The sequence below is a fragment of the Microtus ochrogaster genome, chromosome 10, assembly GCF_000317375.1.
Source record: "Microtus ochrogaster isolate Prairie Vole_2 chromosome 10, MicOch1.0, whole genome shotgun sequence".
Taxonomy (NCBI): domain Eukaryota; kingdom Metazoa; phylum Chordata; class Mammalia; order Rodentia; family Cricetidae; genus Microtus; species Microtus ochrogaster.
The window spans coordinates 33,079,603-33,093,142 of NC_022016.1; the positions used below are offsets into that span (position 1 = coordinate 33,079,603).

General features: G+C 38.7%; 1 protein-coding gene and 1 pseudogene across 1 annotated transcript; both read left to right on the forward strand.

The window, feature by feature from the left end:
* The first annotated feature begins 7,995 nt into the window (after nucleotides 1-7,995).
* Nucleotides 7,996-8,751, forward strand: LOC101989849 (annotated as a pseudogene).
* A 1,008-nt stretch (nucleotides 8,752-9,759) lies between these two features.
* On the forward strand, nucleotides 9,760-11,736 carry LOC101990133. The gene is made up of 2 exons (XM_026782013.1): nucleotides 9,760-9,824; nucleotides 11,061-11,736. The coding sequence occupies exons 1-2, from the start codon at nucleotides 9,796-9,798 to the stop codon at nucleotides 11,734-11,736; spliced, it is 705 nt and encodes a 234-aa protein (XP_026637814.1). The 5' UTR covers nucleotides 9,760-9,795.
* Nucleotides 11,737-13,540: the final 1,804 nt, after the last annotated feature.

Consider the following 13,540-nt stretch of genomic DNA (forward strand, 5'->3'; position numbering starts at 1 on the left):
TAAATAAATAAATAAATAAATAAATAAATAAATAAATAAATAAAAAGATACTACTAGGCTTCAGGGTAGAGAATAATCCCAACTCAGCAATAACAGGTGATTTCAACACCCCACTATCTCAAATGCAGAGATCATAGGGACAAAAAAATAAACAGAAAAATATCAGAATTAAATGGTGTCATATATCAAATAGACCCAACTGGTAGCTACAGAATATTCCACCAGAACACCAAAAAATATACATTTTACTCAGCTGTTTATGAAAGCTTCTCTAAAATAGGCTGTTTCTTAGTGCACAAAACAAATTCAGAAAATTGAAATAATTCCAAATATCCTATCTGATATTCAAGCAAAAGAGCTTGAAGTCGGTTGCCAAAAAAACTCTACAAACTACAGAAATTCATGGAGGTTAAACAACACACCACTAGATGACGAGTGGGTCAAGAGAGAAATGAAGAAATACAAAATTCCTATACATAAAGAAAAAGTGTAAACGCAACACACCAAAACTTTTAGGACACATTAAAAGCAGTCCAAAGAAGGAAATTATAACTCTGCATGCCTATATTAAAAAAAGAAAGCGAGAAAGATCACAGATGAACAACTCACCTCAAAAAGAATGAATGAGTCACCTCAAAAAGACTGGCAAAAAAGAACAAGTCAAAACCACATCCAATAGACTGCAAAAAGTAATAAAATCGAGGGTACAGATTAACAACATAGAAACAATAAGCACAACACAATACAAAGTATCAATGAATCTAAGATCTCCCTCTTTGGAAATACAAACAACATTGGCAGACCCTGAACTTAATTCGCTAAAAGGAAAAAGGGAAGTGACATTGGGAAACACTATGAAACACACCAAAGAAATTAGAAAAATGATAAGGGAACACTTTAAAAATACAGACTCAATAAAGCTGGAAAGCCTTTTAAGAAAATGAATGAATTTCCACATTTATCTACTGTGGTGGTATTTTATTTGTGTTTTAATAAATAAAGCTTGCCTGAAGATTAGAGTGCAAAATGAAGCCAGAGAGTGGCGGCACACACCTTTAATCCCAGGACTTTAATCGAGGCAGACTGATTTCTGTGAGTTCAAGGCTATACAAGATGGACCCAGAAACAGACCCAGGTAGTGGTGGCTCACACCTTTAATCCCAGTGTTTGGGAGTCACACACTTTTAATCCCAGCACTAGGGGGGTGGAGACAGGAGTGATGTGGCTGGGTGGAGAGAGGCATATAAAGGGGAAGAGACAGGAACTCACTGGAGTGTGGAGTCTGAGGTTTGGTGGAGACACAGTGCAGTCTAGGCAGTCTGAGGATCGCCCCTTTGGCCTGAGTATTGATAGAGATAAAAGGTCTCTCTAGTGGCTTACTGCTCTGCTTCTCTGATCTTCAGATTTAACCCCTATATCTTTCTCTGGGTTTTTAGTATTTGGGTTACAATCCATACCATAAAGGTTAAATGAAGAAGAGATCAACAACTAAAACAGACTTATAACAAATATGAACATTGAAACAGTAAAAAGCTAAAAGAAAAGAACTAAAAGAAACCCAGGACCAAGTGGATACACAGCAGAATTCTATTAAGTAATCATTAAGTAAGATTTACAGGAATTACTTCTTCAATTATTTTAAAAACTAGAAACAGAAGGAGCGCTTCCTAACTCCTTCTAGGAAGCCAGCATTACTCAAATACTAAAGCCAAGCAAATACAAAACAAAAAGAGAGAACTATACTCAAGTTGGATTTATCCCGAATGACCCATGCAGAGATGATTCGACATATGTAATTCAATAAAAGTAATAAATCGCGTAAATGGACTTAAAGAAAAAATCATATGATCATCTCAATAGCTGTAGAAAAGGACATTGACAAAATCTAACATGATTTCATGATAAAAGCCTAATGTTTGGCTGTGGATCTCTGCACCTGCTCCCATCAGTTACTGAATGAAGCCTCTCTGATGACAATTACACTTTGCTCCAGTCTGGTTACAAAAGATTCCATTTTTTGCAACCATTACAAAAGGTTCAGGTTCCATATCCCCCATTACTAGGAGTCTTCAATAGGGTCACCCTGGTGGATTCCTAGAAATTTCCATTGCACTAGGTTTCTACCTCACCCCCCAAATGCCCTCCAAATCTAATCATCTCTCCCAGTACTCCCTCCCTCTACTCCCACCTAATCCTTCCTGTTCCCATCCGCACACGCCCCTAGGCCACCCTTAAGACCTCTTCTGTTTCACCTTCCCAGGGAGATCCGTGTGTTCCCTTTGAGCCTTCCTTCTTACCTCGCCTCTCTGGGTCTGTGGATTGTAGCATGGTTATCCTTTACTTAACAGCTAATTTCCACTAACAGGTGAGTATATACCATGTTTGTCTTTCTGGGTCTGGGTTTCCTCACTCAAGATGAATTTTTTGAGTTCTATCCATTTGGCTGCAAATTTCCTGATGTTATTTTTTTAACAGCTGAGTAATACTGCACTGTGTAAATGTGCCAAATTTTCTTTATCTGTTCTTTGGTTGAGGGACATCTAGGTTGTTTGCAGTTTCTGGCTATTATGAATAAAGCTGCAATGAGGGTAGCCGAGCAAGTGTCCTTGTGGTATAGTGGAGCATCCTTTGAGTATATGTCCAGGAGTGGTACAGTTGGGTCTTCAGGTAGATCAAGTCCCATTTTTCTGAGAAACTGCCATATTGATTTCCAAAGCACATAGCCAACATTTTAAATGAAGAAAACTTAATCCCATTGAATTCATGAATGAGACAGGGCTGCCACTACTTCCAATCCTTTTCAGTATAATGCTGGAAGCCCTATACAGAGTAATAAGACAAGAGAAAGAAATGAAAGTGATACAAACAGAAAAAGAAGTTAACCTATACCTATAAGTAGATTATATATTATGTATAGGTGTCTTAGTTAGGGTTACTGTTGCTATGATGAAACACTATGACCATGACTTGTGTCAACTTGACATCAAACTAGCCAGCACAACAGGATAGCCCAATTCCACAAGAAAACTTCTAGAAATGACTAACTCTTTACAAAGTGCCAAGATACAAAATCAACTTACAAAAAACCAGTAGTCCTTTTATGTACCAAAACCAACATAAGTGAAATGAAGAGTATAGAAACACTCCTATCCACAATAGCCTCAAATAAAACAACATATCCAGAAATAAAGCTAACCAAGAAAGTGAAAGATATCTATAGTGGAAACTATAAAGCTCTGAAGAAATTGAAGAAGACACTAAAAGACAGAAAGACCTCACATGGTTATGGATTGGCAGAATTAATATTGTATAAAGGACCTTCCTACTAAAACCTTTTATAGATTCAATGCAATCCCAATAAAAAAAATCCCATCACATTATTCACAGAAATAGAAATAAATATCTTAATTTTTCATAGGAGTGCAAATGATCCTGGATATCCCACGAAATCCTGAGGGAACAAAAACAGAGCTGGAGAGACTACAACACCAGCTCTTCAGGTATATCAGAAAGCCATATATTCCAAAAACAGCATGGTACTGACCTGGAACAAGACATGTAGATCAATCTAACAAAATGGAAGACTCAGACAGGAGTGCACATAACTAAAGCCATCTGGTATTTGACAACGGTGTCAAAAATGCACACTGGAGGAAAAAATAACATCTTCGGTGAGAATGGTCCTGGGAAAACTGGATGTCCACATGTAGAGGAATGAAATTAGATCCGTATCTATCACTTTGCACAAACACAATCTCCAAAGGTATCAAAGACCTAAATATGAAAGCCGAAACTTTGAAACTGCATAAAGAAAACATGATATAGGTGTGTGGGAAAGGACTTCCTGAATAGGACTCCATTTGCCCAAGAATTAGGGACAAAAGTTGACAAGTTGGACTTCATGAAACTGAAAAGTTTTTGTACAGCTAAAGAAATAGTCAACTGGCTGAGGATGACACCCACAAAATGGGAGAGAATCTTTGCCATCTATACATCTGACAGAATATTAAAATCCAAAATAGAGAAAGAACTTAAAACAAACAATAAAAAAATGGCTCATTTGAAAATTGAGCATAAGACCTGAATAAGGGGCCTCAAAGGAAGAAAAATGGCTGGATAGCACGAGAGATATAATAGTGGCATTAATATTATAAGAGCAAGTAACAGTTGTCTGATTGGACTTAAGACCCGCTCAATAGGTGGGAGCTCATTCTTCATAATGTAAAACTTGGCAAAAATCCATTGGAGGAAAGTCCATAGTTGCTAGAAGAGGACCAACTACTGGCATTTTCCTAAATTAATATAGCCTCCAACTGTATTCTAAATATTTATACCCAGAGTTAGGTGAAGTTCTTATCCCTCATCAAATAAGTTTCTTTCTTTAGCAGGTAGAAACTACTACAGAGATCTACAACTGCTAAAAAGGCAAAGAATATGTGATTTGGGGTACCCATACCCTATAGGTTATCTACAGAACAACCCCTATACCTAAGACTCAGGGGACATCACAGAAGAGGGAGCAGAACAATTGTAAGAGCCAGAGAAGCAGGACTACTTCTGCAAAATAGTGTCTTCTAAACATCCAAGGATATAGCAATATCCAAGAACGTTCAAGAATGTGATTGCTTGCATAGACCTGCATATAACAGTTGACAAGTGTCTTAGGATTTCTATTGCTGTGAAGAGGCACCATGAACATGGCAACTCTTATAAAGGAAAGAACTTAATTGGGGTTTTCTTACAGAGGTAGAGTCCATCATAGTCATGATGGCATGCAGACAGACATGGTGCTAGAGAAGGAGCTGAGAGTTCTTCGTTTTTATCCACAAGCAGCAAGGAGAAGGTGATGCTGGACCTTGATTGAGCTTCTGAAACTTCAAAGTCCACACCCAGTGATGCACTTCCTCCAACGAGGCTACACATCCAAAGAGTACCACTCCCTACGAGCCTACGGGAGCCATTTTTATTCAAACCACCACAACACGCCAGCATGAATGGGGAAATTTTCACAAGTCCCTTCTGTGAAATGAAAAGCTAGAGGAAGTCAATGGTTGCTGAGGAGAGAGAATCTGCTTTGTGCAAGGACAAGCCTCATGATAGGTTCTGCAATACCAAATGGTCAGTCCTAAATAAATATAAAAAACATTTAGTCTAAACTAAATTGACTCAAGGTGTGTGTGTGTGTGTGTGTGTGTGTGTGTGTGTGTGTGTTACACAGGGTAAGAGAGAAAAAGATATATGTATATGTGGTAATAATATAGAAGAAGAGGTCATTAATTTGAGAGGGGCTTTGAGGGGATATGAGAGGAATTGAGAGGAAGAGAGAGGGGGTTGGAGAGATGGCTCAGAGGTAAGACCACTGTCTGCCATTCCAGAGGTCCTGAGTTCAATCCCAGCCACTACATGGTGGCTCTCAACCATCTATAATGAGATTTGGTGCCCTCTTCTGGCCTACAGGCATGCATGGAGGCAGAACACTGTATACATAATAAATAAGTAAATCTTAAAAAAAAGAGGGCGAGGGCAGAAGTGATGCAAATACTGTATACTCAAGTATAAAATTCTTTTAAAATTTTAAAAAGTGAATATTTGGATGGGGAAAAGGATAGATAACATAAATTCATATCTGAATTATTCGAGGACTTGCAGAGAGCTAATACCTCAATTTGAAGAGTGAATATTATTTTAAAGGGATAAGAAGATGCTAACATTAATTTTCCAGGTCATAAATGATAGTGTTCTAAACAAGAATTTAGGAGGACTTTGAGTAAACTAATTAAATATGGAAGAAAGAGAGAAATTAATATAACAAATATAATTGAAGCTAACTCACTAGAGTAATGAAATTGATGATGCTACTCCCTTAGGTGGAATCTATTAGAAGAATATTAGTTATACAGGAATATGAGATTAGTTTTATGTGTTTCTAGTATTGAGTTGGAATTAAATAAGAGATATGCAAAAGTACAGAGCACATTGATATGAAGATTAGGAAAGAAGAAGGATCTGAAGATGTACATTTTAAAATTATGTGATGGTCAGTAGGAAAATATATGGATATGCATGTGGTCATTACTCATGGAGAGAGAGTCAAGAATGAACACTTAGAAGGGATCCCAGAGGCTTTTAATGAACACACTTCCCAGAGAAATACCACAGTTCAGTGACAATTACATAAACACATAGAAGTTTTCATAAAAACAAAAGGAAAAGTATGTCATTTGTTTAAGAAAATATACTAAATTACATCTATGTGTGGTGATGCCTATGTGTTGTCCTTGTTGTGGTGGTTTGAATACAAATGGCCCACACAGGCTCATATATTTGAATTCTTAGTTATTGGGGAGTGGCATTATTTGAGAAGGAATAGGAAGTAACTCTGTTGGCATAGGTGTGACCTTGTTTGAGGAAGTGTTTTACTGAGGGTGGCCTCTGAGGTTTCAAAAGCCCAAGCCAGGCCTATCTTTCTTTCTATCTCTTTCTTTCTATCTCTTTCTTCCTGTTGCCTGTGAATTAAGATGTAGAACTCTCAGCTCCTTCTCTAGCACCATGTCTGCCTGCATGCTGCCATGCTTCCCACCATGACAATACTAGATTAAACCTCTGAACTGTAAGTCAGCCCAAATTAAATGTTTTCCTTTATAAGAATTGCCATGGGCATGGCATCTCTTCACAGCAATAGAAACCCTAAGATACCAGAGCTTAAGAAGGTGAAGTAGCAGGATGGGGAGTTGCAGGCCAACACAAACAAAATCTACCAAATGTCAAATACCATAACTTTTAATTTATTCTATCTAACCAGTTTTATGTAGTAAGCTATACTCTAGACCTTTGCAACAGGGAGGATCAAAATCCCACATCTAGTCTGTGGTTTCATACCCTGCAAAGTCCACCAGTACCTCTCATCTCCCATACTCCAATCTCATATAAGTGCTATTTCAATCAAGTCTAGACTAGAGGACTACCTACCAAACATAGGGTGGGAGCTCTGCTTCAGTATGACAGTAGTTTGCAGAGAATGATGCATCTCAATTTCAACACCAGAGAATCAATAGGGCAAAATTTCTACATAAATGTTGGAAAAGTTGAAATGGCGTAGGAAGCAATCTTCTCTTAGATAAGGTGTTACTATGTACTGGTAGATAAGGTGTTACTATGCACGAAGTGGCTTGTTATACTTATCCACTCTGGCTTAGGTGCACTCTTCAAACCATAGATATTCTTTCTGAAAAGATTACAATTATTTGGGAAGGACTTTGATAAGTTCATACCTAAAGTCACTATTAAGAACAATGGAGAACTATACAACAACTAGAGTAACAAGCATCTAATGGACACTATAATCAGTAACAATAAGCAGACATTCCTCAAGCCTATTAAGACTATTCCAAAATAGAAAATATGCTAGTTTATAAGCATGTATTAATAAACCTAAAGTTGCTGAAAATATTATTTCCTAATAGAATTAAATTAACATCATAAAATGTGGGAAATTTATAATGAATATGTAGAAAATAAAAAATAGTCTAAATTTTCAAAGTAATCATGTCATCAGTACAAGGCCATCCAGGACTCTTTAAGATGCTGCTCTGGACGGTGGTAGTATGTGCCTTTAATTCCAGCACTCTGGAGGCAGAGGTAGGTGGATCTCTGTAAGTTTAAGGCCAGCCTGGTCTACAGAGTTCCAGGACAGTCAGAGATACACAGAAAAACCCTGTTTCAAGAAAACAAAAGCAGAGCTGGAGAGATGGCTCAGAGGTGAAGAGCACTGACTGCTCTTCCAGAGTTCCTGAGTTCAATTCCCAGCAACCACATGGTGGCGCACAGCCATCTATAATGAGATCTGTTGCTCTTGTCTGGCATGCAAGCTCACATGGAAGGAATGTGGTATACATAATAAATGAATAAGCCTCTAGCTGCCATCCTGTGTCCCCGCGTGGTGTGTGCACCTTATCTCAGCTGGTCCGCCCTAGACCCCCTGAGCGCAAACTCTAGTCCCCCGCGAGGCCCCATTTCCACTCCGACAAGATGAAAGAAACGATCATGAACCAGGAAAAACTGGCCAAGCTGCAGGCACAAGTGCGCATTGGTGGGAAAGGAACTGCTCGCAGAAAGAAGAGGGTGACTCACAGAACAGCCACAGCAGATGATAAAACACTGCAGTTCTCCTTAAAGAAGTTCTCTGGTATTGGAGAGGTGAACATGTTCACAAACCAAGGATCAGTGATCCATTTTAACAACCCTAAAGTTCAGGCTTCTCTGGTAGCAAACACCTTCACCATTACAGGCCACGCCGAGACAAAGCAACTGACAGAAATGCTTCCCAGCATTCTAAACCAGCTTGGGGCAGACAGTCTGACTAGTTTAAGGAGACTGGCTGAAGCTCTGCCCAAACAATCTGTGGATGGAAAAGCACCCCTTGCTACTGGAGGGGATGATGATGATGAAGTCCCAGATCTGGTGGAGAATTTTGATGAGGCTTCTAAGAATGAGGCAAACTGAACGTAGGCGACTTCTGAAGACCTGACACTTGCAGAAGTTACAGGAGCTGCTATTTTATATCATGGCTGCTTTTTAAAGGTCTTTTGTTTATGGAGCTGATCAAATCTAGATCGCTAATATTTTTAATCCCAAGCCCCTTGGACACTGCAGCTCTTTTCAGTTTTTGCTTAAACACAATTCATTCTTTGCAACGAATTAAGCTGAAGAAGCCTGGGAATAAAGTTTGGAAAAGGGTTAATAAAATTCTTTGCCTAGAAAAAAATAAAAAGAAAATCAGTTTTGTTGAATGGAATATAACTGGGAATACTCAATACATTCCAGTGTAGGCTTCATAACTAGCAGTAGCTGGCCAATGCAAACCTTATGCCATGTGTTCATTTTGTATTTTCGTCTTTCTAGTATTAAGATTTTGTTCAGAGAGACAGAGAAAGTAAAGCCTGAACAAGTGGGCAGGTAGAGATGTGGGAAACAAAGGGAGTAGAAACGTTGTGGAAGGGAGAAATCATGATAAATTTATTTAATGAGAATTTTTTCAAATTAATCCTAGATTAATTTATACCTTTAATAGAGTAATTATATCTCTAAAGGTTTGTACATATGAGAGGGACATTAACCACTCTGGCCCTTTAAGACTATATGTCTTGACTCTGGTTCTTTGCTCATAATGTGACATTCATCTCTGGTAGCTATGGAAACAAGAATTTTTTAAAGTCACTCTCTCATACTGGGCAGTCACTAGCATTTGGCCTTCATAGAAGGGAAGAGAGGCAAGTATTTTATGTTTTCTACATGGTTTCTGTTAAAAGCTTTCAATTTCAGGAGACATAGAAGGTCAAAGAAGTCAATGACCTAAGATTCAACTCTTTGTTGATATCATTTCTATGTCAGTAAATCCTACTGAATATAAGTACTGGGAATCCCTGTGTAGCTGGGAAGGCTCTGTAGCCTGTATTGACCTTTATACATTTGTAGTTTCCTGAAACTGAGTATGTGAATTAGACTTTCTGTGTTTTTTTCTGTTTATATAATGGGGTAATGATTGCGTGAATCTCATTGGAGGGTCAGGACTATCAGATGGGCCAATATCCCTGAAGAGTATAAATGAGGCTTCAACTAAGCAAAGCAGAGGAAGGGGTTGGTGAACCAGGGGTGGATGGTGAGACACCATTCTGAGCTGAAATATCTGCCTAACAGAACTTCTTTTACTGAAGGTGATTCAACTCTTGTGCAACTCCCTGTCTGTTCAACATTTCCTGCTATTTGGAAGATATTTATGATCACGACATTTCTCAAATGGATCGCTTCCTCCTGGATAAAGAAAGGTAAAAGCTTAAGATGAGCTTCATGGAGGATTTCAAATTGGAACTTTATGAAGCATAAGCACCTCCTCCATGGGTTTCAGACATGGGCAATACTAATTATTGCCATGCTAGCTCATTTGTCTCTCACAACAGAATTTCCACCCTGATCATAGTTGTGCTTCAAAGCTCACTGATTCTGACATCAAAAGACTCAGATATGCCTTAACAAGGAAGAGGGCATGGGTAGGGTGTTACTCAATTCATACTAGATTTTAAAGTCACCTTGCTGATATGACTTCCCAATTTAGTAGAGCTACTGCCTTCACCCTGTTAGGAAGTACATTCCACAGAAAATGTGGAATTGTGGGAAGCTGGTAGGGAAATTTTTGTGGCAAGGAGGTGCAGTTTGTAGTGCACTCAATCCTTCTGCATTGGAGGTGGCAATGTTATCATGTACATGCCTAAACTTTATTTATGCTCAAGAACACAGTGACATCCTTCAGGGCATAGTTATTCATGAACATTAACCCTACACCCAAAGATATGAACCAATAAGTGATCTAAATAAGTTGGTGCATACAGTAAATGTTTAGTATTAATTTGGTGCTGGAGAAGATAGTTTCTCACATAAGACAGTTGGGATACTTCATATTCAGCAATGAAATGAAGGTAATTTTCTAATGTGTATGTTTGAATAAGTCATGGGAAATGATTGAAATATTCATGAGGGCTCATGTTTCACATACAGATTTTAATTTTGGTCACATAATAATAATTCAGGTTTTTAAATATGTTTTCTGATAGCACATACACTAGCATACGCATGTAGAAATATAGCAGACAATATAGGTGAATTAAATTTGTTTAAGTTCACTACCATAATTTACAGATATTTTTGCATTCTTCTGCTTATACCTCTCAGTTAAGCTATTTATCTTATTTATGTATTGTAAACATTGCTTAATTAAACATCATTTAACATGTGTTGTAAATTACTGAGTATTAATTCCAAGCATTAACATGTTTAGTTAACAAGTCTGCACATTTCAGCATTTGATAGATAAATAGTGAAATTGCTAATCAAACCCTCTTATAGAGGGAACTTTGGCCATAGGTATATTACTTAAATACAACTTTTTGTGACAGCCAGGACAAGTTATGAGAACTTATAGCTCTGTAAGCCACGACTCATTTTGTTTTCCGCTGTCCCTTGTGTTCCTGACTTGACTATATATACCTGTTCAATTTCATCTTCAGACTTGCCAGTGCGAAGGAGGAGTACCTCTTCAAGTTTAGTGGCCTCCTCTGCAGCCTATCAGCCTTGGTGTTCGAGATAGTCATCGCAAGCAGCCAATTCTGGCGCTTCTGGGAATTCGATGACAAGCTTGTGCAATTCGTGTCTTTTGGCCTGTGGGAAGCTTACTACCCTCAAGAATTTAATGTTTCAGGCACTGTAACCAAGATTCTGGTGCACACCCCTATCAATTCCACATGGACCATTTCACCTGAATTTGAGTACGCACGGACCCTGATAATGTGGGCTGTTTCGATGAAGCCTGTAGTTCTGATTTTCGGTGCAATTGCCATTAAGATTGGCTGCATGAAAGACCCATTTATTGAGATGCAGATATATTGCTACAAAGTTGCTGCCTTAGGTTTGTGTGTTAGCAGCATCTTCACATTTGTTTCTGTGAGCTGGAACCACTTTGTAGATCATTATGGCCAAACCACTCTTGACTTTCCACCTGACTTTCCAGTTAAAAAAGAAGCCTTAATAAGCAAACACTATACTGTTGTGTTCCCAATAGGGGTACTGATTGCCACCATGTCACTCGTCTGTGCTATCTTCTTTCTCTTTGAGATAAACTCTTTGAAACTAAAGAATCAGGTGAAGGCCAAGTCTGCTTCCATAGTGGCCGATCAAGAGATATGAAGTGAGAACTACATTTGCAACATCTGTCAGAAGGTTCCTAGAAGAAAGTTCCTATTCATATAAAAACTCTTGTAGTTCTCAACTCATAAATAAAGCATCAACTTTATTTTCTTGGTCTGTCTAAATGACTTCCTCCTCTGTCTATCCTGTTTCTTTCTTTGGGTATTTTCGTATCCTATTCTCTGAAGGCCATGATCATGCGTTCAGATATTTCCGACAGGCAGTAGCAGGGAAAAGTAATGGTGAAATGCATGTTGCAAAGATATTTATCACAGGATAAATATCAAGTGAAAGGAGGTTTGTAAGGAAGCTGACACATAAACAGAAAAGTAAACACAATTCGGTCTGGAGACACTCTGAAACTCAGGTCTCCTGAAGGCAGAGCTGGACTTCATAGTGTTAGCTCTGCAGATAGTGTGTTCCCTTGTCATGTAGTAGGAAGACTATGCTGTACACTGGACAGTCATGCATATCTTTCTGTTTGTGAGTATCACAAATTGCCGAGCATTCCCTGTGTGCTCTAATAGAAAATATGGTGTAAAGATCAGAGGGCTGGCTGCTTGTCCGAGTTGTTTTTCTTGTTTTTACCTTCAGAAACACTGGGTTCAAACCTACATTAAGCTTGGTGGCAAGCTTACATAGCCACTGGGCAATCTCACTAACTTCAAATATACCTCCACTTCACATAAGGATATCCCATGCTTGGCATCCATAGAATGTAGGCCATTTCATAAAGTAAAAGAAATTTGCTTGCAAATGGGTAGAACTAGAAAAGGTCATCTTGAGTGAGGTAACCCAGAGCCAGAAAGACAATTATTGTATGTACTCATGTCTAAGCGAATATTAGCTGTAAGGTAACCATGATGCAATCACAGACCCAGAGCGGATAAGCATGCTACAATCACAGGCTCAGAAAGGAGCTAATTAACAAGGGGTCACAGTGGGGCTTGAGAATCTCACTGTGAAAGGGTAATAGAATAGACATCACTGATGGATGGGAGAGGGGTCTAGATGGGGGCAAGGAATGAGAACAGGATGGATCAGCTGAGGGGAAAATGGAGAGAGAGTACTGAGAGAGACAACTGGCTTCTGGGACATCTCTGGGATGAGCTATAAACCTAGGAAAATGGAAACTCCCAGCAATCTCTGAGGTAACCCATTCCTGTCCATCATGCCTTGTTCTCCATCCACTCTTCCTCCTCTGTTTCTCTTCAGAAAAGGGTGGACTTCCCATGGATTTCAGTCAATCACGGAATATCAAGTTGCAGTGAGACTAGGCATCTCCTGTTTTATTTAGGCTGGATGAGGTAATCTGGTAGGCAGAAAGGGTCCCCAAAGTAGGCAACAGCATCAGAGATAGCCCCTGTTGCCATTGTTAGGAGTCCCACAAGAAGACCAATCTACATAGCTGTAACACACACACACACACACACACACACACACACATATACGTACACAGAAGGCCTAGGGTTTCTGATTTTCCTTGTTAGATTTACATAACTTTATTCACCAGGGCAATGTCTAACCACAAAGACCTATTTTCTGCATCTCTGCTACTATATGGATTCCCTGCATAATCCCATTAAAACCAGGCCTACCAGAATAATCTGCAATCCTCAAGTCCTGACTGTGGATGAGTATATTATACATTGGAATTCCCTGTTGCTTTTGACCATATCTTACTCTTCTTTTTAATCCTTTTTTACATAATAGTTCAGGTTTAATAATTAAAGCAATAATCAAATAACAACATATGTCAAATGATCAGAAGAGGTTAAGCAGCTTGTACCACAGAAACAATATG